This window comes from Emys orbicularis, chromosome 1 (genome assembly GCF_028017835.1).
Source record: "Emys orbicularis isolate rEmyOrb1 chromosome 1, rEmyOrb1.hap1, whole genome shotgun sequence".
NCBI lineage: Eukaryota > Metazoa > Chordata > Testudines > Emydidae > Emys > Emys orbicularis.
Window position 1 is genome coordinate 96,363,862 of NC_088683.1, and position 27,788 is coordinate 96,391,649.

Consider the following 27,788-nt stretch of genomic DNA (forward strand, 5'->3'; position numbering starts at 1 on the left):
TCACAGGCTGCGGCCACAGATCTGCTCGACATGATAGATCTCCTTGGGGCAGTCTGCAGACAGGATCAGGGGCGCGTCCTCCGTCACCAGCACATCATCCTCGATGCGCACACCGAGCCCACGTAACCTCTCTGGGGCGGCCATGTCATCCTGGGGGATGTAGATGCCTGAGGGAAAGGAGGGAATAAAACCCCTCAGAAGAGCAGGATGAGACCAGAGAATGCTCCCCCCCTTTACTGGCTCACACGGTGATGAGGGCAGGGCTGTGCGCTGAGCAATACTGGAGGGGGTCAAACCGGAAGAGCTTTGTCAAGGAAAGTTTCTCTCATTCACCTCTGTTTGGGGCAGCTTCTAGAGGAAGGGGAGGGAAGAGAGCACTTCCCCGCTGCGTACAGACCCCCGTATATGAATATAAACCCTAACGCTTCCATTCAGCCTTTCTGCATTTCTCGATGTCAGTGCTGCCCATATGAGAAGAGACATTGACAGTGCTCTGGGCAATGGGGGGAAGGGCAGAGAAAAGAAAATCAGTGTCAGAGACCAGTTTCTATTTGAGGGCTGCAAATCCAACTGTAACGATCTGAAGGAAAGTGTCCCAGTAGAATGCTTACTTTGTAAAGATTAAGGAACACACTTTGAGAGCTCACCCTTGCAACTAGCTAGTTCTGGTTATATACTGGGAGGGTAATAATTCACTATGCTTTCCTAGTACAGTATGTGTTTTTAACTCCATTGCAAAGCACCTCAAGCATTTTAGTCTGAATGTGCAGGGAGCTATGTAAAAGTATATCATATCATCAACATTGTGACTTGTTACTGAATCAGGGATGAAAGTGTGTCCTTTTACCTGGCTCAATGGTTATCACCATGCCCGGCTGGAGTGGGAGCGATCGGGACATGTCTGATGTGTCATGAACATCCATACCCAAGTAATGGCCCACATGATGCGGGCAGTACTTCCGAACAACCTAGCAGGAAGGAAAACACTGTTACTACAGCCACTGAACCTGGCCCTTGATCCTCCATCCCAACACGGAATCATAGAAATGTAGGACTGGAAGGGACCTGAATAGGTCACCTAGTCCAGTCCCCTGTACTGAGGCAGGACTAAGTATTTTCTATTCTAGACCATCCCTGACAGGTGTTTGTCTAACCTGTTCTTAAAAACCTCCAGTGACAGAGATTTCACAACCTCCCTTGGTAATTTGTTCCAGTGCTTAGATATCCTTACAGTTAGGAAGGTTTTCTTATGTCTAACCTGAATCTCCCCTGCGTCTATTTAAGGACTCCTTGTCCTGTCCTCAGTGGTTAAACAGAAAAATTCATCACTCTCCTCTTTATACCAACCTTTTACATACTTGAAGACTGTTATCACGAAGAAAAGAGAGGGAGGGTGGGATGTACAGGAACAGGATGGCTTGTGCTTGTCATAGGGACTGTGCTCATCAGTCTCATGCCCAAAGCATCACTGGGGGCTTTCCTCCATTTCATGTTAGCTTGCGGGGGAACTGGGTGCTCATGAAAACGAATGATGATCACTGGCTTGAGCCAAGCCTACAGCAGGCAACTTCCCTGCTGTCCGCAATAGAGCAGCCAAATCTCTTCACTCCTGGCCTGCACACACCACATACTTCAGTCTTAGGCCCCCCCAAACAGCTCCGCCAATATAGTTCCGCTCTGACCTTCTGCATCCCTTGGATACTCCAGGCCTGGACCACTCTCATCAACAGAGCCTGCCAATTTGCAGCAAACTGTGCAGTGATTTTGTGATGTGGATAAAATGTTCTCTAAGAACTAGGCTTAGAATGCTGCACAGGTTTCACTTCATCCCTCCCTACAATGCTTAACCCCACTGCACCACCCTAATCTCCTCCCCCACCTAAGGATCTCATTATAAGAAGGAATCAAAACATCTAATCCCACCTCCTTTTCCCCACCCCATCCCCTTTACATTTCTTGAGAACTGCTGATGCAATCTGATCTGGCTGTGCTGCCACCTGCTGAGAGAAACAGGCATCGTCTCCCCTTGCTTCACATTTTTATTGGCCATGTTCCTGTCAAGGCTGTAACAGTATGAGAGAGCCATATACTGAAGTGAGCCCTGAACCCAAGTCGCCAGGGCTTGTGCATGGATTGCCATACAGATTCTCTTTCCTGCAAGGAGATAGGGACCAGATCTGGTTTGGGGATGCCAGGGTGAAGAGAATTAAAGTACCTTGAAGAGGTGGTTCTCAGTGGTGCTTTTCTTTAGGATCCCCAGCTCTTTCAGCTTCTGTCCCATAAGGCTCAGCATGAGGCTGTAGATGTTCTCCAGGCTCACACCTGGAGCGCAGAGGCTCAGGCAGGACTTCTGGATCTCCAGGACAGCCTGGTACAGCTCTGCTTGGGGATCAGTGAACCTGAAAGCCAGAGGAAAGTAAAGGTGGTCACACCTCAAATGGGAAGTTCCCAGGTCAGGCGCAGTTCTGAGTCAGGCACTCTCCCTGCTGTGGAGAGGGGACTCTTGGTTGGAATCTTTGGCCTGAAGCCGAGCAGGGCAAAGCTGCAGTTTGAAGGGAAGGACGTGAGCAAAGAGACACTGGAACCAACCCAACCATCACAGGGACACTTAATGGAACGTTCCTGACCTGAGACTGGCAGCCACTCACACCTGGACTAAACACCTGTTCCCTTACGCCTCACTCACATGCCCAGAGTCAGCCCCTGCACAAGGAAAGGCAAGACCCATCTCTGTAACCTTAGATTTGTTTTGGTAGATGCACTAAGGAGGAAAATCAAAAAATAACAATAACCATGTACATTCTTACAGTGACTGATAAGGAAAGGCTGAGGAATACAGGTCCTCACCCTGAATGTTTGTTTTATGTAATTTTGGTTACTCTGGGATACCATAGTGATGGGTATACTAAAATACTTACATAGACAGACAACGTACACACACACACACACACACACACACACACACACATGCTTATGGCTAATCACAGATTAATGCACCTATGCCCACACTCAACCACAATCCTCACGCGCTCTCAGAGGTAACGCATGGCACATTTCCATCTGTGGGCATCCTACCTGCCATTGATGGGCCAGGTGCGAGTGATGTCACTTACGTAGCAGGAAGACTCACATCCACCATCCAGTAAGACCATTTCTCCATCCTGGAGAAGAAGAAGAAATATACCATGGCTCAGGCCAGCGGCTAAGCTTCCTGCTTCCTCTGTGAAAGGGTCTCTCTCTCTCTCTCTCTCTCTCTCTCTCTGTGTGTGAGAGGCTGACCCCTAGGACAAGGGGATTCTTTTCTGCAAAGATGGAGTGGAGACTGGACTCCCCTCACAGAAAAGCATTCCAGGTCCCCCGTGTTCAGAGAAGCAATTATGGCTGAATTGTTCAGTTACCCTGCCAGGTAGTCTTAATGGTGCCAATACCTAGAAAGCCTGAACTCCATTCCCCATAACTATTCCGCACCCGGAAGGAGCCACCTTTATCCAAACAGGCTGGCGTCTGTGGTCATCACTTTACATCAGACTGTCTCCAATTGAGAGATCTCTTTTAACAGGAATTCTGTGATAATAATCAGGACTGAAAGGGTTTTACAGAGGAGATGAGAAAGGATTTGTCCAGTCCCTTTCGTGCACGGGCTCCAGAGAGGAAAAGGGAGGGACAGCTGAAGAGCTTTAGCCCAGGGAATCATCTTTGTTACAGGATATCAGGAGACTCAACAGGTGTACTCCCTCTCGGACAGGGCAGCGTTTTGGGACTGAAGCCTTAAAACAATTTCTGTTATCTTCACTGCTCTCTCCTGGGACTGGGACTGCCCACAGCAGTGCAGAGAGAGATTCTGAGGTGCATCAGGTCAAGGGAAGCCGAGACGTTAGGACACATTCACATCCACTTTACCTTCTATTCACTTTAGTCCAATTCAGCCAAATGGTTCCAGTGCCCATCAAATAGCTTTCTGTGTCTCCCACAGAAAGTGACCATGTGCAAGCTCAGGGTCCAAGTATGGAGAAACTGCCATGCCCGCCCCTTCCTTAAACGGGCTGCCAACCATGCAGTCAGTTCTGTAAAAACTTTGGGCCAAATTCTGTATTGACTTACATAAGTGTTAGCCCAGTGATTTTAGTGGCATTCCACAGCATGGCAGCCAGCACAGAACTTGGCCCCCGATGACTGAGCTCAGAGTCAATGGGAGGGTGTAGTTCTCTGTGCACTAGGGGGAATCCATGAAGCAAAATCTTAGATATTCCTGGTGTTTAGCTGCTATCCGTATAGGTAGATAAATATTATGAACATTTACATTAGTAGTTTGGACTCACTGCTAGTCTGACTTTCCATTTGGACTCCATTTTAAACCTCCTGTAAGCAATTGGTTAAATTATTTTAGTTCAATGTGGGATGATCCCCTGCTTGTTTTCTTGGGAATAATAAAATAAACTGAGTAAATGATGGAGAATTTGTTTTGCTGAAGACACTCAAGATCAGGGTTTGAATATCTCATAAATGTCACTGTCAAAGGGTGACACTGGCCCTTTAAGCCCTGTGACTCCTCTGCTGCTTCCCAGTTGGGATTAAGAGAAGGCACCTCGGCCATATCAATAGGGAGAAACTGAGAGGGTGGAAGAGTCAGTCTGGAAAAAAGGCAGTCGAGAGCTGCCTGGAGGGAGAGCTTGGCAGGTCAGAACAGCCAGAGATCAAGAGGTCCCTGGAGGAAACTGTAGGAGGTTCCTGGGGGAAGGCTGAAGGCAGAAGAGCAGCAAGAAAGGTTTGCTGGCTGACCTCCCCAAGCTAGAGATCCAGGGTCACAGGGCTGAAGGCTGGAAAGCAGCAGAGGGAGTTGTCTGCTGACTTCTAACCTGGAGAGAAGAAGGAGAGGGCCAGAGACAACTAAAGGCTGGGGAGCACTGGTGGGCTCACCCACTAATGTCTCCACACTGAACAGCTGGAACCAGGGGGAGTCACGGATGTTCCTCTGGTAAGGATGAACTCCTAGCAGAGAGGGTGTGGGAATTCCCACTGGGAAAAGTGGGTGGCTGTCCTGGTAAAAGGACAGGAGAGGATTGAAGAAGAGCTTGGGATTTGAAGGACGATATACACTCCATGTGAGAAATGGATGATGTTTTGGGTCTTTTGTTTTGGACTATTTGCACTATTTTTGTAATAAGCCAGCCCCAAGGAGGAGGAATATGAGGCGAGAGATTCATGGCAGAGTTATTGGGGATTCTGAAGGAAGGGAAACTGAGGTAGGTGCACCTGTTTGGCTGCTGGAGGATGCTCCAGGCAGGGCCACCCTCTGACAGTCTCACTATGCCAAACAACCTGTTCCTGTAGCGACTGAGACAGTGACGACACTACTTAATTATTCTGTGAAGTAACTCCAAGACACTATGAAGAGAACCTAGCAGTCTGAGACGATAGGATCTTTTAATGGACTCAGTTTTCATTCTATGGGAAGGGAAGTTTCTCTGGAACAAGAGGTCACTGTGGAGTCTAGCTTGGGAGCAGCCACCCACACTTTAACATTATCAGTGGCAATTTTTGAGTTCATCGGAATTGGTGGGAATGGCATGCTTTGCACGGGTGGTTGCCAAGGTGTTAACAGTGCTACCTGACACAGTGACCGCCTTCTTCCTCCATTGTAAGGGGGAACCTTCTCCAAAAGTGTAGGTGAAATGGGGGGCTTAATTCTAGAGTGATTCAATCACATTTCCACATAGAAAATTCAAGTCCTCTAGAAGGAAGTGTCAAGAGGAGTTAGGCTTTTCCTTGGGGATGTCTTCCAAACTAGACACACTGTCATGCCAGTTGGCAGAAAGGTACATCTCAGAGGAAAAGCAAAGCAAAGGTCTTGCTAATGATTGTATCCTCATGATAATCAGTTCCTCATAAAACTAATAAAAGTGCTCTGAACTGACTTTATCAGAAGCAGTCTGAGTTATGCTTGCAAGCCTGACCTTGACCAGAGTGTAACAATAGAAGCCTTTTTTGCCACAGTGACTGGTCTTATCATGGATGCATGTGTGTGAGAAGAATATTTCAAGGACCCAACTAGCACTCTCTCCAACAAAAGATTAAGCCAGGAAGGAAGCTCACTCCTACATAAATGAGGAGGCAAGATAACAGGCTCTACTGAAAAGTGAGTCCTAGATATAGTATAATAATGTAGTCACCTCCTCCAGAGACTTGTGTGAAGCTAAGACTATTTTGTCAGAATTGCTGGAGAAGGAGTCAATGGTTTGGAGTCCAGAAAACAAGGCAGACAGATTCACCAACAGCAAGTTAAAAAGACCCCAAAACATTTTCCCCTCCCTTCTCAGCCACACTAAATGGATTTAATTGGACTTCTTTCTGTCATAAAAGAGCAGAAATTTGCTGCTGCAGCTTACTGTGCACCAAAGTAAAGCAAGACTGAAGAATTCAGGTGAGAGAGGAGGGGCCCTAGCATCCTTGTTACCACAACTTTGTCTTCAGTGTGACTGGTGCTACTCTCTCACTTTTACAATGTCAGAAACCCACCCAGCATTCTAGACTGCTGCACAGGAACTACAGAAATGCAGGATACAGGAGCAGATTTGCAATCCTATGAGAGAAGCTCAGCATCCTTTAGAAAATATAGCAACGGATGCATTAAAAGATAGATAGTGAAAAGGTAAGGATGGATTTGAAGTTGGCCTTACTGCCAACAACAGATAACTATATTAGGTTCCCATCTCCCATTGCTGTGTAAATATTCTTTCATTCCACCCCATTTGTTTCAGCACTTCTTGTCACAAAAGAGGCACCGAGGGTACAGGTGAGCCTGGTGTAACCAGTGGTCAGGGGCTGGTAAATGGACACAATATCAGTACACTGGAGTTTAAACACATGAAAGGCATTTGATTTACCTTGATAAGCTGGTTGTTTTTTATATAGTGCAAGGTGTTGGACCTGTTGCCACCAGCGACCACAGGTGGGTACGCCAAGATGTCAGCCCCTCGTGCCCGGCATTCAAATTCAAACTGGAACAATCAATTCAGAGAGAAGCCATTAGTTCTGGCACAGTAAGCAACTGTGCTGGGCAACCATAGCTCCTGACCCCACGGCCATTCTCTCTGTCTATGCAGAAGGCAGTAACCCAGAAGAAAATGAAACCGAGAACAGCATTTCCTGAATGAAAACAGCCCAGGGTTCCACAGAACAGCAGAAGATGACGCAGAATAGTCATTTTTCACGGAAGTGTCTGGAACCCAGTGTTTGGTCTCATAGAAGAGCTCTCTGTCTGAGTTTGTAAATGCTACAGCAATGATGTTTTAATATATTTTTTGTGGGGTTTTGTGCATTTTTAAAGCATTGCTCTCACTTCCCATACAACTTAGCAAATTTTTGAAGCTCTTCTTTATCTAGCTTTGGGAGGTGTTTTAATTCCAAAATACCAGCTAACTTTTAGATCAATATCTATTTTTGTGACCCTGTCTCAGTACCTGATTAAGAGAGTGCCCTATCTTACATCAGAGCAGAAGACATCAGCAGATTCAGACAGGTTATGCCCAACTATTGTGCCACAATGATGAAAGAAATCCCTGCTCCTCACCTTCCTCCAAGCTGAAGTAGATAATAGAGTGAAGCTGAATTAACTAATGTCCTCAGACATAAGAGCTATACAAGTACAAAAAGTACCATTACCAAACATCTTTTAAAATTTGCCAAGTTGTGTGGGACAAAATGCTCCACGATACCCACAATATAAATGCTTTGGGTAGAAAATGGTAAAGTACAGATCTGGGTGGAGGGTGGTTTTTAAAATCGCATCTTAAATGAAATCAGCTTCTCTAGGAGAAGTCTGTACTACTGATCAGCACAGACAGACCCCTCTCAACTCAGACATCAAAGGCCACATCCTGCTTGTCTTGCTCAAAGAGGCAGTCCTGCTAAAATCCCTAAGACTATTTGGATGAGAAAAGTAAGCAGGATTCGGTCCTCAATTTGTAATTTATAGGTATTCTGAAAATCCTTCTGGGAAGCATGTGTTTCAGGGAAAGGTCTAATTTTTTTGCATGTATGTTAGAGGGTTATTTCAGAGGAGAAGATATTGTAATTTTGCATAGAACTGTGGCAGGCAGTTTGTAATCGTAATTATTTTGGGATTAATTTTGTACATACGTGGAGGGGTAATAAACTACACTGTAAAAAGATTTAAGATCACATCACTTGTTATTTGGGTATATTCTGGGTTCAAACGCTAGAGAAAAGGCATTACCAGTGGACAAACTGGATATTCACTACATCTTGCAAGGCAGGGGGGAGGTAAATATTCAGAATCCCCCAGGACTGAATCTAGTGTAAAAGCAGAAGTTCGTGGAAGTTGGATCTTGGCACTGCTGGGTAGCAGACATCCAATATTAATCTCTCCAGACATGCAAAGAGAGAACTGTACAGGCATAGAAATTTAGTTCTTAGCCGAAACAACAACAGGAAGTACATCAGTGTGGAGAGCAATGAAATCCTAAACGGGAAAGCCTTATTCCTCACTGGAAAACTCATTGCTCTCTCCCTCCTTCTCCTACACATTCCTGGCTCTTCTCTGACCTTTCCCCCTTAGTGATACCCTATATTACAATCATTAGGATACAGACTACAGCTGACATTCATAGTTAACAATACCTTAAAGAACACTAACGCCTTGTCTCTGTACTATACTGTACTAACCCCATTAGTAGTTCCACATAATTGACAAACGTCATATGGCAGTGATGCATCACTTGCTTTTCATACCTTGCACAAGGAAGGGAGAATGGAAGAGCCTGTGGATCTTCACTAAAGCCTCAGACACAATCCCAGAATTCCCTATTCGTCACACCAACAATTCTCCACTTAGGCTGACTTTCCTCCAATCTCACATTACTTAGGCCTGGTCTACACTAGGAGTTTATGTCGAATTTAGCACCGTTACATCGAATTAACTCTGCACCCGTCCACACCACGAAGCTATTTAGTTCGACATAGAGGTCTCTTAAATTCGACTTCTGTACTCCTCCCCAACGAGGGGAGTAGCGCTAAATTCGACATGGCCATGTCGAATTAGGCTAGGTGTGGATGGAAATCGACCGGGAGCCATCCCACAGTGCACCACTCTGTTGACGCTCTGGACAGCAGTCCGAGCTCGGATGCTCTGACCAGCCACACAGGAAAAGCCCCAAGAAAATTTGAATTCCTTTTCCTGTCTGGGCAGTTTGAATCTCATTTCCTGTTTGGACATCGTGGCGAGCTCAGCAGCACTGGCAACGATGCAGAGCTCTCCAGCAGAGATGGCCGTGCAATCCCAGAATAGAAAGAGGGCCCCAGCATGGACTGATAGGGAAGTCTTGGATCTGATCGCTGTGTGGGGCGATGAGTCCGTGCTTTCCGAGCTGCGCTCCAAAAGACGGAATGCAAAGATCTACGAGAAGATCTCTAAAGCCATGGCAGAGAGAGGATACAGCCGGGATGCAACGCAGTGCCGCGTGAAAATCAAGGAGCTGAGACAAGGCTACCAGAAGACCAAAGAGGCAAACGGACGCTCCGGATCCCAGCCCCAGACATCCCGTTTCTACGAGGCACTGCATTCCATCCTAGGTGCGGCCGCCACCACTACCCCACCACTGACCGTGGACTCTGAGGATGGGATATTGTCAACGGCCGCTTCCTCGGACATGTTAACGGACGGGGAAGATGAGGAAGGAGATGAGGAGGACGAGGCAGTCGACAGCGCTTACATCGCTGATTTCCCCGACAGCCAGGAGCTCTTCATCACCCTTACAGAGATCCCCTACCAACCGTCCCCAGGCGTTAACCCGGACACAGAATAAGGGGAAGGATCAGTCAGTAAGTGTTTTAAACATGTAAACATTTATTTTTAACAGAACAGGAATATTAACAATATTAACAATGGGTTTTTCATGATTAGTTTGCCCTAGACGCTTCACGTTTCAGTCCTTGGCAGTGCAACTACTGAAAAAAAATCTAACAATGTCCGGTTTAGCATGATTGTTTTGCCCTAGGCGCTCTACTGTTTAGTCCCTGCCAGTGCAGCTACAGTAAAATCCAGTCTATATGTCCGGGGATAGAGCAGAAATCCTCCTGGGACATCTCCACGAAGCTCTCCTGGAGGTAATTGGAAAGCCTTTGCATCAGGTTCCTGGGGAGAGCGGCCTTATTGGGTCCTCCGTGGTACGAAACATTTCCGCGCCAGGAGACAAGCAAGTACTCCGGGATCATTGCCTTGCAGAGCATGGCGGCATACGGCCCTGGTCTTTGCATGCTTTCCCGAAGCATCCTTTCTTTCTCCGTCTCTGAAATCCTCATCAGAGTGATGTCGCTCTGAATTAGGTAGGGGAATATTAGTATTGGGACTGCTTGCCTGTTCCTTTACAGAACTATAACCGGCGGTTTACAGCCACGCGGTGGAGACGGGAGAGGGGCAGCATACAGGGATCTTTCCCTGGGACAGCCGCGAGGGGGTGGGACAGGGGCAGAGTTCATGCTTGCCGGATTGCTGGCAGCAGGGACTGGCATTGCTTTGAAAGTGAAAGGAGGCCAGTGCTATTATTAAAGTTTTAAGCAGCCACAAGTCTACGGCTTACCATGTCGGCGTGCTACACAAATTCCGGTGTCCTGCCCCGCTTCTCTGATCTGCACTGCAAGACCCCAGGCACTGAATGCGAAGGCCGAAAATTCGACCTTGTCCTGAGTGCGCATGTGATAGGTGCTGTGCATGGTCTTGTTCACAGAGAAAGACTATGTTCTTTGTTCACAACTAAATTTATCTTTCTGAGGAATTCACTCCCTTTTTCCCATCCCACAGCTGCGACTGTCTCCCGACCTAGCCTGGCATCACACTCCCAGAGGCTAGCGCAGATTAGGCGTAGGAAGAAGAGGACACAGGAGGACATGTTCTCGGAACTTATGGGCTGCTCCTGAGCCCAGGCAGCCCAGCAGACCCAGTGGAGGGAGAACTTGTCCCAAATGCACCGATCACACATGGAACGGGAGGAGAGGTGGCGGCAGGAAGACCAGCAGGCGACTCAAACGCTGCTTGGACTAATGAGGGAGCAAACGGACACACTCCGGCGCCTTGTGGATGTTCTGCAGGACCGGAGGCAGGAGGACAGAGCCCCGCTGCAGTCTCTCTCTAACCGCCCTCCCCCGCCACAAAGTCCCATACCCCCCTCACCCAAAGTCCCAAGAAGGAGGGGCGGCAGAGTCCGTGAAAACTCTCACTCCACCCCTGCAGACTGCTCAAGTACCAGAAGGCTCTCATTCCCCAAAATTTGATAAGTCCTTTCCTTCCCGCCTCACCCAAGCCCCCGTCCCAGTTTCATCCCCAAGTTTCATGTGTAGTTGCTAATAAAAAATATGTTTCTGTTAATTACTGTTTCCATCATGTTCTTTTAGAGGAGAGTCTGTCTGAAGGGGGGGGAAGGGGATTGGTAATTGGACAGGACAGTCACCTTTACCAGGGTACAGAGGCAGGGGCAGGTTCAGCAGCAGGGCACACACACATTGCAGTCACTAGGCACCCTGGTCAGTCTGGGAGGTGGTTTTCATGTTCGGGGGGGTGGGGGGGGCGCTATGTGACTTTGTGGCGGGGGAGGGCGGTTAGAGATCTTATGCAGCGGTCCTTATCCTGGATCACAGAACCACGCAGCAGGGGATCTGTAACCATCCTCCCCCTGCCACAAAGTCACATAGCCCACACACACAGAGTCCCGAACAGGAGGGGTGGCAGGCTCCGTTGAAACAACCAGTCCACCACTGCGGAGCCTGTCATTCCTGGAGTTTAGAAGCGTCCTTTGCATCACTACACTACACCCGCTCCCCACCACAGTCTGCGTCCCAGGTTCAACACTTTACCGAGAAAACAGTAATAAAGAAAACGGTGTTCATTAACAAAATTCAAGTGATTTTATTTTTAAACGTGTGTTGGAAGGGGAGGAACGGGGTGAACGGGGTATGTAACTGGAGAGGATAGTGAACATTTACTGGGTAAAGAAACGGGGGCAGGTTCAGCTTCTCTGTAAACAAACTTAATAGTCACAGGTTACCCTGCTCACTCAGGAACCTAGCTTTCAAAGCCTCCCGGATGCACAGCGCGTCCCGCTGGGCTCTTTTAATCGCCCGGCTGTCTGGCTGGGCGTAATCAGCAGCCAGGCTATTTGCCTCAACCTCCCACCCCGCCATAAAGGTCTCCCCCTTGCTCTCACACAGATTGTGGAGCACACAGCAAGCTGCAATAATAATGGGGATATTGGTTTCGCTGAGATCACAGCGAGTCAGTAAGGTTCTCCATCTCCCCTTGAGACGTCCAAAAGCACACTCCACCACCATTCTGCACTTGCTCAGCCGGTAGTTGAAGAGTTCTTTTTCAGTGTCCAGGGCGCCAGTATAGGGCTTCATGAGCCAGGGCATTAGCGGGTAGGCTGGGTCCCCGAGGATCACTATAGGCATCTCCACATCCCCAAGAGTTATTTTGTGGTCCGGGAAGTAAATACCTTCCTGCAGCCGTCTAAACAGACCAGAGTTCCTGAAAACACGAGCGTCATGAACCTTGCCCGGCCATCCGACGTTGATGTTTGTAAAACGTCCCCTATGGTCCACCAGTGCCTGCAGCACCATTGAAAAGTAGCCCTTTCTGTTAATGTACTGGCTGGCCTGGTGGTCCGGTCCCAGGATAGGGATGTGAGTTCCATCTATAGCCCCACCGCAGTTTGGGAATCCCATCGCGGCGAAGCCATCTATGATGACCTGCACGTTTCCCAGGGTCACTACCTTTGAGAGCAGTAGCTCAACGATTGCGTTGGCTACTTGCATGACAACAACCCCCACGGTAGATTTTCCCACGCCAAAGTGGTTTGCGACTGACCGGTAGCTATCTGGCGTTGCAAGCTTCCAGAGGGCTATGGCCACTCGCTTCTGGACACTCAGGGCTGCTCGCATCCGGGTGTCATTGCGCTTCAGGGCAGGGGACAGCAACTCACAAAGTTCCATGAAAGTCCCCTTCCGCATGTGAAAGTTTCACAGCCACTGTGATTCATCCCAGACCTGCAGCACTATGCGGTCCCACCAGTCCGTGTTTGTTTCCCGGACCCAGAATCGCCGTTCCACAACATCAACATGACCCATTGCCACCATGATGTCCTCGGCGCGGGGTCCGGTGCTTTGTGACAGGTCTGTGCCACTCTCAGACTTCAGGTCCTCACCGCGCTGCCGTAGCCTCCTCGCCCGATTTCTCAGCATCTGCCTCTGGGAAAGGTGGCTGATAAGGTGTGAGGTGTTGACAACGGCCATAACTGCAGCGATGGTCGCAGCGGGCTCCATGCTCGCAGTGCTGTGGCGTCCGCGCTGTCACTGACCAGAAAAGTGCGCGAACTGATTTCCCGCCGGCGCTTTCAGGGAGGGAGGGCGGGAGTGACGGTTGGATGACGACAGTTACCCAAAAGCACCCTCGACACATTTTTTTCCCCAGAAGGCATTGGGGGCTCTACCCAGAATTCCAATGGGCAGCGGGAACTGTGGGATAGCTGCCCACAGTGCACCGCTTCCAATGTCGACGCTTGCCCCGTTAGTGTGGACTCACAAAGTCGAATTACTGTCCTTAGTGTGGACACACACGTTCGACTTGTAATATCGATTCCATATATTCGATTTAAGTAAAATCGAACTACTCTCGTAGTGTAGACATACCCTTAGATAAAGTGTATTATGACATTCTCCTCATCATGCACACTCCCAATTCACCTACACCCACATGCACTGCGAGTTCTCTTCTCTACAGCACATACCACAGGCTCTGGATTCAGCCCCCATTTTTTATTTTGTTTTGTTTCTTTTTTATTTTCTTCTCTCTGTCTTTTCTGTCTCCTTTATTTGTTTATATTTCTTTATTCATTGAATCTTTTTGTCCTTTCCCCCCCTTATTGCTGCTTCCCACACTGACTAGCATCCCACCCCAACTCCCCAGGTGGGAAAGTCACCCCCAGGAATACCCTCTGCTCTGCTACAGCACTTGTTGCACTTTAAAAGGAACGGGATAGGCTGCTGTAGCTTCAGAGACAATTTTTATGAAACGTATGGGAGGTTCTGAAAAATGCATGATCCAGTTTATAGAATGTCCGGCACTTCCTTACACAAGTATTTTTTAAAGCACCCTTTAGATTTGCAGTAACCCTTCCAGAAGCTACAGCCCCATTCATCTTGCTCTTCTGAAGCAAAGGCACTAAAACAAAGAGCCTTCTGAGAAGGATGTGTAACCCACACTGGCAGTGTCAGTCACTTTCTAGTGGTTAGTCCACATAAGAGGTTAAGAGTTTACTACAGCTCTCAGCTTAGGGAGTTACTCCTTTAGCTCAATGGGTAAAAAAATCCAGCTTTTAGTATCAAAGGTCCTGGGTTGAAAGCCCGCTGATTGTCCATGGTACACTTCAAAACATTCTGCTGTTCTGTTGCTATAATTCAAAGGCGTAGACTTGACAGAGCTGCAGCTGTTGGGGAATATCAGAGGAACCAGAAAAGTTGGGCGAGAAGGGGCTTGGGTTCCACTCACAGCTCTGCACCCCTATCAGCCATAGGCAGCTCTCAGATCCTTTTACTCTTCCTGGAGAAAAACAATACGCAGCCCTCCCCAGAACCATCCACAGCCCAACAAGGTACTGACCTTAGCATACAGAAATGCTTCATCCACTGGGAATTTGCTGGCAAACATTGTCTCTATAAAAGCCTGTCAAACAACAACAATATAGATCTTTCATTAGCATGGGATCTGAAGGGGAGGGAAGAGTCTCCTTTGACTTCACTTTCCTTGACAAAAATATTCAAGGTTATGAGGATGTAAAGAAAACGGGACAGTCCCTCTTTCTCACCCTGGTCTGTAATACAGGAACTAGAGGAAAATAGCAAAAGAAGGGGAAAGAATGGCATGAGGAAGCAGGGGAGATGGTGGGAGCACAAAGAAATATCCTTGTTCTGGAGTGGATACCATTTTTAAAGGACATCAAATATGCAACAACTCCTTGGTTGTCTTGACTGGAATTATGTCAAGGTGGAGCACTCTAGCAGTTCAAGCAGCAGGCCTCATACCCCTTGTGATATGGGGGAGGGAAGTAGAGTATGGTTATCAGAGAGATCAAGAAATTGTGCCTCCATGAAGGGAGATCAGGCAAGAATAAAGTTACCACTCCAGCCCAGCTGAATTCGACCCAGTTTCCTTTTACATGAGCGTACCAGTCCATGCTACCCCACGCTCAAGAAATGACTGCCTTTGTTTACTTGATGGGGTCACATCCCATACCTGTGATGTCACCCTTCCGGCAACCTTCATCCTCTCAATCTCTGCAGGGGATTTGATCAGCCGGAGTTGTTGTACTAGATGATGAATAGCTCGGATGCGGTTTTTGCTTCCAGCTTTGATCTCGGCCAGAGGCTGCAGGTAGTCAGAGTGGAGCTGTGTGTGCACTGGCTTTGCAGAATCATACCAAACCATGTTCGATTCACCTGAGACACACAAAACAGACACAGACTAATATTAAAGATATTTTGTGGTCACTGTATGAGCAAACTTCTCCTAGACTAGAAAAAGTTGAAGATGCGACATGTCATCTGAAAGGTAATTTCCCCTAGATTTGTAATATGGCCTCATACCTGACATATGACCTCAGTGTAACATGATACTAATGATCTCCTTATATCTTAGCAGGTTAGTAACATGCAAGTAAACAAGTCTATCTGGGTTTTGTAGATTTAATAATAGTTTATGAATTTAAAAGAATACACTCAATAAGTAAATAGCCATTTCTATAAATATTAGTTATTTTCCCCATATACAGCTCCTCTTCAGAGAGAAAGCTGCACTAGTGGGATACAGTAAACTGGGGGAAAATGTTTCATGACAAAAACATAACCTTGCAAGATTGCATGAGAATTTAGATTCCTGAGCTTAGATGCCCTGTTTGATCACAACGGAGAACCCATAAGACAAATCCACCTCTTGTTCATGACCAGCTGGGGCAGGGGTCAATAACAATTATGTTTTGGGATGGATTGTTTGGAAATGCCCTGTCTCCGGCCTTCCACTGAAGTGAAGTTCCTCAGGAAGAATGTATTTATCCACATTGAAGTCTGCCTAGAACATTGGGATCAGCAGCACTCCTAGTCTTGAAATGGGAATTTTTTTAAATGACAATGAGAAGTCAGGACCTCACATTTGCATCTCTACATGTCCAGCAATTCAGCAACCCCCTTGATTAATTCCAAAAAAGTACTTACCACCCAGGCACACTAGACAGGATAAAAAATACAAGGGAAATAAACTCTTGTGCTATGGGGGCATAAGGGAAGTCTACAACAATTTTTCTCTCTGTGCAGTTTATTCTGATAGTCCACTAAGGGGTATCTTGCACCTTCCTCTGCAGCATCTGGTACTGGCCGCTGTCAGGAACTAGACGGACAACAAGTCTAACTCCTGGATTCCATTTTTCTTCTCTTGTTTTTTCAGGTTTTTTTAAACATAATGTTATACAGTAACTCCCCACTTAAAGTCCTCTTGCTTAACATTGTTTCAATCTTACGTCCCTGCTCAATTACAGAACATGCTCCATTTAAAGTTGTGCAATGCTTCGCTATAACATCTGGCTGCCTGCTTTGTCCACAGCTGGCAGCCCCCCTATCAGCTCCCCAACCCCCCCCCCCCCCCAGCGCCTCCCACCCGCTGGCAGACCCCGCGGATCAGCGCCTTTCCCCTCCTCCCCCCGCCTCCTGCCCACGGCAATCAGCTGGCTTGCGGCGTTCAGGAGGGAGGGGGAAGAGCGAGGACTCAGCGCGCAGGCTCCCCCTCTCCCCCGCCTCCCGAACGTCGCAAACCAGCTCATTGCCGTGGGCAGGAGGCCGGGGAGGGAGGGGGGAGCCTGCGCGCCGAGTGAATGTCGCAAGCCAGCTGATTGCTGCAGGCAGGAGGGAAGGGGGAGGAGCGAGGATGCGGCACACCTCCCCCATTCCTCCCCTGCCTCCTGCCCACGGCAATCAGCTGGCTTGCGGCGTTCAGGAGGCGGGGGAGCCTGCGTGCTGTGTCCTCACTCCTCCCCCAACGCCGCAAGCAGCTGATTGCCACGGGCAGGAGGCAGGGGAGGGAGGGGGGAGGAGCGAGGACATGGCGTGCGGAGTAAAGGGGGAGGAGGCGTGGGGAAGAAGAGGCAGATTAAGGGTGGGGGTTTGGGGGAAGGGGTGGCATGGGCAGGCAGAGGGTTGAGCCCCCTGCCCTTAGTGCTTGCAGAGTAGGGGAAGCTGCTGCTGCGCACCATGCTTCTTCTAGCCTACAGCACCTTCAGCCTCCTTACCTGCCTCATTGTCTCCAGCGCCAGTGGGCTGTGCCTGTGTGGGGTAAGGCGGAGGCACCTCCCAACTATAGTACTGTATGGCAAAAAAAATTTCCCTGGAACTTAACACCCCCCCCCCCCCCATTTACATTCATTCTTATGGGGAAATTGGATTCGCTTAACATCGTTTCACTTAAAGTCGCATTTTTCAGGAACACAACTACAACGTTAAGTGAGGAGTTACTGTATACAGAGAAAAAGAAAGAGGAGAGGTTAAGATAGGGGTGGAAAACCCCTTATCTTCATCAAAACATTTCTATGGAGACCCCAGAAAACACTAAAAAAACACATTTGCTTAACAGAGATAGTCATCTAATACAGGGGTTTTCAACCTTTTTCCTTTCTGAGACCCACCCTCAACATGCTATAAAAAAATCCAGGGCCCAGCGGAGAGGACTTGGGGCTCCAGGCCAGGGGTAGGACCATTGGGCATAGGCATAGTTTGACTTCTATTTTGGAGGGGCAAGGGCTGGTGGGGCTTGGGCCATCTCTGCATAGCAGGGTCCAGGGAGGAAGCGTCACCTCCACTTCCTGACTCACCTCAGCAGGCCATCCACCTGTCTGGGATGTGGAGGGGACGCAACCAAAAATATAACTCAAAGGGGGAACTCAGCTCAAAGTCTGAAAACCGCTCAGGGTTCAGGCAGGGGGTAGCTCAGAGTGCAGGCAGGGGGCAGCCAGGGGCTGTGTACGGACAGGGGGTAGCTAAGGGTGCAGGTAGGGGGTAGCTAGGGGCTATATGCAGGTAGGAGAGTAGCTCAGGTTGCTGGGAGAGAGGTAGCTGTGTATGGTGGGGCGGTAGCTCAGGGTGCAGACAGGAGGTAGCTAGGGGCTGTGTGCAGGCAGGGTGGTAGCTCAGGGTGCAGGGACAAGGATAGCTAGGGGCTGTGTGCCAGGAGGGTTCTCCCTGCGTTAGCTGCTCCCCCTGCAGTGGCTGCTCCCCGAGGGCTCTGCTGGCCCCAGAGCTGTGTCCCCAGACCTGGGCGGCTCTTACCAGCTGCATGAGCAGTCAAAGGGGGCTGGGAGCTGAGGAGCAGCCGCAACCCCAGGCACCAGCAGCAGACGGGGAAATGCCACAGCTGCCCGCTCCATGCCACCACCAGCTAGAGAGCAGCTGCCCCACACTGCCTGGCTCCAGCTTCCCGCCTACTACCTGGCCAGAGGGCAGGGCCTGAGGAGGGCTGGGGTAGAGGAGGTAATGGGGGGCGGGGGGTGCGGAGCTGCCCCCAGACTGCCCCACTCTGGGTAAGGCACTGCAGTTTGGGAGGGCAACAACCTTGTGCCCTCCCAACTCTGCCCATGGGCTCAGGGCTTTTGCTACATTGGGGCTTCAGCCCCACTGCTCCCAGATTCAGCCAAGGGGGGAGGGAGGAAGAGAGCTTAGGGCTTCAGCCCTGGGGTGGGGCTCCCAGCTACAACCCCACCACTCCTGGCTTCAGGCCCGGGGGGGGGGGGGGGGGAGGGGGCACCGGGGATCAGGGCACTGAGTTTCAGCCATGGGGCCCTGAAGTCCCCCTGAAAGGGCTCACGGACTGCCAGTGGGCCATGGACCCCCAGTTGAGAACCGATGCTCTAATAAAGGTGGAGCAGAATTGTACTTAATATATTTGGGCACATTTTGGGGAGGTTAAGACAGGAGGTTGTCTAACAAGAGTGATCTTTTATAAGCTTCACTGTGTAATAGAATCTGGTATGATGCAGCAAATATACCAGACACAATCCAGGAAATGAAGAGTTGTGAAGATGGGTTTGTGTATCCCCACATATGGTTTTTAAAGTGAATTTAATGCAGGTGAAGATGCTGGGCTGAGAGCCTTTAGAGACTGGAGTCTTCTAGTAAAAGACCAATACAGTATGGGCAGCAGCAGTGCAAGAATCCCACAGGCAACATCTGTGCTAACGTACTGCGCCGTAACATGGAAGGGCCATATTAAGGGGAGAGGAGGAAGGTCAGTCTCTGTGGCCCAATGATTACTTAATTTCTCATGACACTGACAACAAAGGACCAATTAGTGCCACTTGTGTGTTCAGTGATATCAGTTCAGTAGTACCTGGATACTGACCACTAACCCACAAGCCATTAAAGAGCCACATTCACAGGTTTTTTTCTATCACCACCGAACTGGGGCCAGATTACAACCAGTAGCTTAGACGAGAAAATCTCTTCCCATTCCCAGTGTCATGTGCCTCCCAATATGGGGTCTGGTTGGAACCAGTGGCAGAGAACGTGTCATCCAGTCCCTATAACCTGGGTTCCATCTCATCTCATTTCCATTACCTTTCAGTTTGGTCACCAGGTGTCTAATCTCCTCTATGGGGTAAGCTTCATCCACTCCTGTCAAAGCTACTGCCCCATCGGTGCCTGATCGTGGCCCATCCCACAGCTCTCGGCTTGGATCTCGCCGTGGCACAAAGAGCACGGCCTTGTGGGATGGCAGTGCCTTGCCAGGCAAGCTCTGCAGCACCAGGATGCTGTCAGGCTCCTGGAAGCCACACAGGTACAGGAAGTTGGTGTCCTGGTGGAAGGTGTATGGGATGTCGTTGCTCATGTAGTAGGTGGGGTTGGATAGCAGAATCACGGTGTGGTCCACCCCACCCCACTCTTGCGCCTCTTTCTTGATCAAAGTCATCAGCTTGTGTCGGCGTAGATCATATTCCACTTGTGACAATCCCGGTGTTACCTCCCCTATGAATGGAAAACAAAATGGATGAAGGAACATTCTGATCTCATAATCACCTTCTCCCCCTCCTGCTCAAGGCTCTCCTTAAAACTCCATGCTATCTCGCTAACCCCATACCTCCCATTCCACAGCTCTCCCATTCCTCTGATCGTTCTGACCTCAGAACCCACTTTCCACTGCTCTCCATCCTGCCTCTTTGATCTCAGATATCCACATCCTTGGTTCACTCTGTTCCTACACTGTGCAGGGAAAAAGACTGTTTTAAACCAATTAACTTTACTGCCCTAAAACTTCTGGGCAAAGATTTTGATCAAGCAACCTTAGACAAAAACCCAAAGCATTCTGGGAGCAAACTAAAGCCAGACAACAACTACTGGGCAGGGGAGGGGGAAAAGTGGTGGCAAAGCAAGCTAAACTTTAACCCTGTTGGAAACCATCAGCTTTTATGGCATCTGGACATTGAACAGAACACTGTGGTGCTAAGTCTAGTGTTAATTTCATCAGATAAGGTTGTATTTCGACAGACATTCTGGTGCCATGTCAAGTCATATATTAGTTAGTTCTAAAGTGTAAAAGGCAAAGTCAGTTTTACAGGTACCACATGAGATCAATCAGAGACAGAGAGATTGTCCTTGAATATTTAACCAATCAAGGGGCTCAATTTAGAAACAAGCCAAGCCTTCCAGGATGATGTCAGAGTATTTGACTGAGCAAAGAAAACTCCTCCATAAAAGACCTAATTTCTCCCAATGATTAATAAGGTGGGATCTGTTGAACATGAAAAGGAGCTATACTTCCAGTGATGCCAAGGATACAAATTCTCTCTTGGAACTTCACATGTTACCATCCTTCACTAGCAAAGAATAAGAAGTACTGTACACAGAACAAGAGACTGACACTGAAACCTGAAACCAGAGGGAGGACACAAGAACAGCCTAAGTATTTTAAAAATACCGGAGACTAGTTTAACTATGATTTCAACTAACAGTATGCAAGTCTTAAAGGGTATTTTGGCTAATGTCCTTCCTATTTTTAGATATATATATTTTTCATATTCTAATGTCTATTTTCATACTTCTTTTCCTGTTTGCTATACTATGGAATAATGGCTCAATGATTAAAATTGCAACTCGTTGTGAGGTATTAGCTCACTCGGCAGCCTCCTTCAACAACTGCTTTCTAAAAAAAATTTGCATTTGTGGTTTCTAGCCAGAGGAGAATTTGGGGGAACTAATTTTTCTGAGGAAATGGACTTTGAAAAATTAGTATTTCACTTTCATTAAATTCTAACTTTTAGAAAAAATAAAAACATATCTTAAAACCTGTTTGGTCTAAGAAACTTCATATTTGTTTTATTCTATAGCCCTAGAAGAGGCAACATGCACAGATCTAGATCTTTTATGGTCAGATACTGAATTCTGGAGTTATCCACTATGGAATTTTGAAATTCTGAATGCTCTCTCTCATTCCAGTGGGCTTCATACATGTCACTGCAAGTCTGGTGATGTTTAAAAGTTGTTTGTAGTGGCTAATGCAATTTGGGAGTTCCACTGGCATTACAGCTGTGCCAACAGAGTTTGTAAACTCCTTTAGCCTTAACTATTCATTTTTAGGCTTTCAGAATGACTGCAAATGTTCAATTATTATTTTAAATAAATCAATACCCATTTACAATCCTAGCTGTTCTAATAAGTTTTGTGAATTCTTAACTATTCAATAAACTTATTTTTTCCCCAATACCAGCCTTGATTATGTGGGAACTGTTAACCAATAACAGAATTCTGAGCTTTATACATCATCTCTTTTCTAGATTGTAATAAATTAAAAATATATTTTTACTCTTATAAATCTGCTTAATGCCTTACTTTTTGACATATTCACTTTCACTGATCTCCAGCACACCTTTCTGATCTCACAATGGTGCACCAACTTAATCTGCTCTCCTGTTCCCTACTGTACCTCTCTAATTTTAGAGTCACCTATGCCGGTGTCTTCCTTTCTTCCTTCTACACACCCCTCCATAGTTGGGGGAAAGGAGGAAAGTGCTCTTTAAATGTGTGCTGTCCTGTTTATCTGGAATTCTGCTTCCCAACCCCTTCTTCTGAGCCACATCCCCTCTTTAAATCTCACTTCTTAAAACCTTCCTTTTCTCTTTGATTCACGGAGTATTGTCTATGAAACATTTCTGTGATACGGAGTGTGCAAAGGACTCTAAAAATGAATTAGATTATATTGGCAGGATAGCCAGCTAAGGAAGTGCCACTGACAGAAAAGGTCTATAGTACTTGTGTCTGTGGAAAGAGGAAGATTGCATCGGAAAGGAAAATAAGTCTGGAATGTGTCAATCTATGGATTAGGGTATAGGAACCTAGCCTCTCTCTAGAATCAGATGCTGTCTCAGAACAAGAGAATTCCACAAGGAATAAAATTACTGGAATAAAGTAAATATAAATGATAGTGCCAAGCTACAGACCCCTTTATATGATGCAGGTAACTAAGGTACTTCCTCAGAGAAACATATGACGGGTGCCACTAGTTAACTACCAATGGCTCAGGATCCTTACCTGGTTTGAGAAGGTGTGGATGTGTGAAGGAGCTGGGCTGGCCCAGGTACCGGTTTGGAATCTTCCTCTGCTGGGCAGGCTGGATGGAAAATCTCCGAAGGAAACAGGACTTGCAGCCTAAAGAAAAAGAAATGCACGGTATGAAGATGAAAGACCTTTCCAGGTATCATACAGCAAATTTATATACCCTCTAAAGATCTCACTCTTAGCACTAAAAAGCAACAGAGGGTCCTGTGGCACCTTTAAGACTAACAGAAGTATTGGGAGCATAAGCTTTCGTGGGTAAGAACCTCACTTCTTCAGATGCAAGTAATGGAAATCTCCAGAGGCAGGTATAAATCAGTATGGAAATAACGAGGTTAGTTCAGTCAGGGAGGGTGAGGTGCTCTGCTAGCAGTTGAGGTGTGAACACCAAGGGAGGAGAAACTGCTTCTGTAGTTGGATAGCCATTCACAGTCTTTGTTTAATCCTGATCTGATGGTGTCAAATTTGCAAATGAACTGGAGCTCAGCAGTTTCTCTTTGGAGTCTGGTCCTGAAGTTTTTTTGCTGTAAGATGGCTACCTTTACATCTGCTATTGTGTGTCCAGGGAGGTTGAAGTGTTCTCCTACAGGTTTTTGTATATTGCCATTCCTGATATCTGACTTGTGTCCATTTATCCTCTTGCAAGTCAGATATCAGGAATGGCAATATACAAAAACCTGTAGGAGAACACTTCAACCTCCCTGGACACACAATAGCAGATGTAAAGGTAGCCATCTTACAGCAAAAAAACTTCAGGACCAGACTCCAAAGAGAAACTGCTGAGCTCCAGTTCATTTGCAAATTTGACACCATCAGATCAGGATTAAACAAAGACTGTGAATGGCTATCCAACTACAGAAGCAGTTTCTCCTCCCTTGGTGTTCACACCTCAACTGCTAGCAGAGCACCTCACCCTCCCTGACTGAACTAACCTCGTTATCTCCATACTGATTTATACCTGCCTCTGGAGATTTCCATTACTTGCATCTGAAGAAGTGAGGTTCTTACCCACGAAAGCTTATGCTCCCAATACTTCTGTTAGTCTTAAAGGTGCCACAGGACCCTCTGTTGCTTTTTACAGATTCAGACTAACACGGCTACCCCTCTGATACTTGACATTCTTAGCACTGTTCATCCCACTTTTCTTGCAATGATAACTCTCCTTAACTTTTCAACTTGTTGCTCGCATAGTTGACTATAAAACCATTAAAATACAAACTCAAATAATGATTGATTTACAGATTAAATAAATATAGCAAAGTTATAAGCTTGGACTAGGATGAATAAATTACGTAAAGTTAAAGTACATTGGAATTGACCAACCAGTGACTGCATGCTTGAAAGAGGAGAGTTGTGCTGGTTTGTGTGTGATTAACCTCCTCTATCAGTGCATGATGGGCAAGCAGGAAAAATGAAATGTTTAATTTACCCACGAAAAAAGAGATTGCACAGCACTGTCAACCAACCTCCCCCATCATCCTGCCAATATGCTTTGATCATGTCCTCAAAGGCCCACCTTATGGGGGAAAGGGTAGTTCGGTTTTTATGGCCTTTGCAATCAATCTTTGTACTGAGACTGCCAACAAAAGGGCCAGTGAGTGTGATTGTGATAGACGTATTCATATGGAGGCTGCCTCAGAGTCTCCAGTTGGTACTTAACGAAGTTATTTACTATCATCCTAAACTGAACTGGAACTAGTCATTCAGAAGTGAAAGTCTCCATAGCCTATTCCCAATCCCAAGAGCCAGTCACACTGGCAAAACAGACAACTACAATAAGAACTAGCAGTGTGCAGAGAGGTTGGGGAACTGCATAGGAAGAGAGAAACAAGAACATGATAACTTTAATATCATAGAATATCCCTCATCATCTATTTATCCTCAAAACAACTTTATAGATTTGGATTTTTAATTATTATTTTAGCAAGTCTGTATCACAGTCTTTCACTACTGGATAACTACTGTGGGGCCTGGCTACAAGACTGCCAAATGCTAGTGGGGACTTAACTAAATAATTGAGCTCCCCAGTCACAGCCACCTCCTGCACCAAGCAACTAGACCCTCTGACCTTAATTCTCCTTTACATCACTCAGGCTTGATCTACACCAGAGTCGATGTAAGGCATCTTACGACGACCTAATTATGTCAGTGTCTACACTACAGCCTTGCTCCTGCGGATGTAAGTGCCCTACTACACAGACATCATAACTCCACCTCCACGAGAGACGTAGGGCTTAGTTGGTGTCTACACAGACACTGCGGGTTACTTATATCGACTGTTGGCTGTCATTCTTGTCAATTTTACAACTCCATCGAACAGTGAAATTGACAAGAAAGCCGGGCTGTCACCATGGGGCATGTGGGAGCTCCAGCTAGAGGCCAGTTGCCCCCCAGACTCCCCACTCGCAGTCAGGTTGCATCCTCCCTGCTTCTGACTCCCCTCCCGGCAGCTCCCCGCAGAGAGCCCGGGAACCACCTGGACTCCGGGTGAAGAGCTCCCCGCCAGGAGCCTGGGGGGCAGCCAGAATCCTAGCAGCAGGGAACAGAGAGCCCAGGGGGGAGGGGAGGGCAGGGGGGAAGGGGAGAGGGGAAAGAGGCTCCTAGCAGGGAGCTGCCTGTGGAGCTGAGAGCCCAGGCTCTCAGCCCCCCACACGGCCCCTCTTAAGTCAGGGAAGTGCTTTTGGTGGGGATGTGCACTACTGAGAGAAGGAGGGTAGTGTGGATATGAACCACCGTAGTAATGACTGGTGGTTGTAAGTCAACCTAACATAGGTGGATGTAAGTTTCTAGTGTAGATATGCCCTCAGGCAGTGCCAATTACAAGGTCCTATTATACTGCTAGAGTAGTATTAAGGAACCTGGTTATAGCCTGGTCTACACTTAAAATTTAGGTTCACAAAACTACAGCGCTCAGGGGGTCTGAAAAATCCAGAACCAAGCACCATAGCTATGCTGACCGAATCCCTCATGTAGATGCAGCTAAGTCAACAGAAGAATGCTTCCATCAACCTACCATTGCTCGTGGGGAGGTGGGGGGGGGGGTTCCTACAGCAATGGGATTAACCCCTTCCCTCACAGTAGGCTGTGTCTACACTATCGGGTTATATCATCATAGCTAAGCATTGTAGCTATGCCACTATACTCCCCATAGCATAGATGTGGTCTATGTCTACACTACAGATTCTACCTCAACATAGCTATGCTGGAATAGCCCCCTAGTGCAGTACTGGGTTGCGGCGGCTCTGGTCAGCACTGCCGACCGGGCCATTAAAAGTCCCGCCAACAGTGCTGCCTGGCTAAGGCAAGCTAGTCTCTACCTGTTCTGACACTGTGCTGCACCCTGAAAGAAAAGCTTTTGGTTTTTTGATTGGACTTATTCCTCCAGTCCAGGGGTCGGCAACCTTTCAGAAGTGGGGTGCTGAGTCTTCCTTTATTCACTCTAATTTAAGGTTTCACGTGCCAGTAATACATTTTAACGTTTTTAGACGGTCTCTTTCTATAAGTCTATAATATATAACTAAACTATTGTTGTATGTAAAGTAAATAAGGTTTTTAAAATGTTTAAGAAGCTTTACTTAAAATTACATTAAAATGCAGAGCCCCCCCAGACCGGTGGCCATGACCCGGGCAGTGTGAGTGCCACTGAGAATCAGCTCGCGTGCCACCTTCGGCACACGTGCCATAGGTTGCCTACCCCTGCTCCAGTCTTTGCAAACTAAATACTGCTTCATTGTGCAAGTGGGAGTACCAGGAAGCAAAGCTAACTAGTCTTTCTTCATTCTCCAAGCTAAGCACAAAAGCCCAGATTCTCAAAGGTTTCAATGGGAGTTAGGCTCCTAAGTACCTTTGAGGATCTGGACCTAAATGTACATAAATATAAAGCATAAAAGGCGGACACAAAAATTTGACTTTTAAAAATCTTTCAATTTTACTAATTTAAAGTTCTATCCTTATCACATTCCTTATCTATGTTACTAAATACATTTTTCAAAAATATGATTCTTGCCCTGCCAGCTGCCTTTTAGTGCTTGTAATGTGCTTTGACACCTTTTATGCATGTGCTGTATAAGTAAGGCCCAGATCCCTCAAGGGATACTGCAGGAGTATGCCAAAAACTGATACTTGGTTTTAATTGTCTTCTAAAATGGGAAGTAAAACACATTTTTAAAAAGCTTTCAGCAATACTTGGTTTTGTATTGAAGTGGATATCCTAGCTTTACAAACCTTGTAATTTTCAATGTTGAAAGCAGGAGTGAGGTACATGTATTTTCCTTAACATCAATTTTACCAATAAAAAGGAAACAAATATCTGACTCACATTATTTGTCACAAAAAGGGAATTAACATGTGCATTAATGTCATCTTGAACATCTGGTGATTATTATTTCTATACAGCACCACAAATATACAGGATCCCTGCCTCACAGACCTTACAGTTAACTGTAGTTAGATTCTCCCTAAGGGTCTATTTTACACTTTATCATGACAATCAAATGTGTTGAATTGGGTTATTAAAGATACAGTGGAAAGGCCAAATAGATCCTTAAATGCATGGAGTAAAAAAGGAGGCGGCAGTGGGAAGAGAGACACAGGCCCTCGAGCGAGGAAGGGGGCACCTCGCAGCAGTGAGTGCCAGGCCCCCAGGAGGGGGAGAGATTCGCCATTAAAAGGAATTAAAGTCTCTGACCTGATAAGCTGCACAAGCCCTTCACAGCCGGGATAAGCCTCTGCGCTGAGAGCCAGAGCATGGCTGCGCCACCCGCAGGCACCGCGCTACTGCAGGGTGCCTTGTTCTGTACGGAAACCAGCGCCCCACATCCTCTGCTCTACGGCGGCTGCCATCCCCACCCCCACGCGTGGCAGCGCTCCCAGCCCCCAGCGGCCTCGCATACACCACTTGCACATTGCGGGGCCTTCTGAGCCGACTACCCTGGCTGATTACGTCATCTACAGGCGCCCATCCCCCGGCGTGTCCCAAGCCTTAGGTGGCGACACAAACCGCCGCCGGTCTATAAAGGAGGTGCCTCAGGCGAGTACTAGGGGCTGCCCGGCCAACGCCGAGCAGGGTCTTGCGTGAATCGAGGAGGCGGCTGATGACGTAACAGAGTGGGGGGTGTCGGACTGGCGCGTGGGTCGCG

General features: G+C 47.4%; 1 protein-coding gene across 1 annotated transcript; it reads right to left on the reverse strand.

Moving 5' to 3' along the window:
• Nucleotides 1–27,463, reverse strand: XPNPEP3 (X-prolyl aminopeptidase 3). Its single transcript, XM_065420478.1, has 10 exons — nt 27,338–27,463; nt 22,627–22,743; nt 19,660–20,067; nt 15,302–15,504; nt 14,669–14,731; nt 6,885–6,998; nt 3,076–3,161; nt 2,216–2,399; nt 848–968; nt 1–167 (listed from the first exon to the last, which is right to left on the reverse strand). The coding sequence occupies exons 1-10, from the start codon at nt 27,396–27,398 to the stop codon at nt 1–3; spliced, it is 1,524 nt and encodes a 507-aa protein (XP_065276550.1). The 5' UTR covers nt 27,399–27,463.
• Nucleotides 27,464–27,788: the final 325 nt, after the last annotated feature.

Coding starts and splice junctions, on each gene's coding strand:
- XPNPEP3 (XM_065420478.1), bottom strand. CDS start 27,398: ATGCTCTGGCTCTCAGCGCAGAGGCTTATCCCGGCTGTGAAGGGCTTG. Junction 6,999..14,668: donor AAGCATTTCTGTATGCTAAG/GTCAGTACCTTG, acceptor TGATTGTTCCAG/TTTGAATTTGAATGCCGGGC. Junction 969..2,215: donor CTGAGAACCACCTCTTCAAG/GTACTTTAATTC, acceptor CCTTCCTGCTAG/GTTGTTCGGAAGTACTGCCC.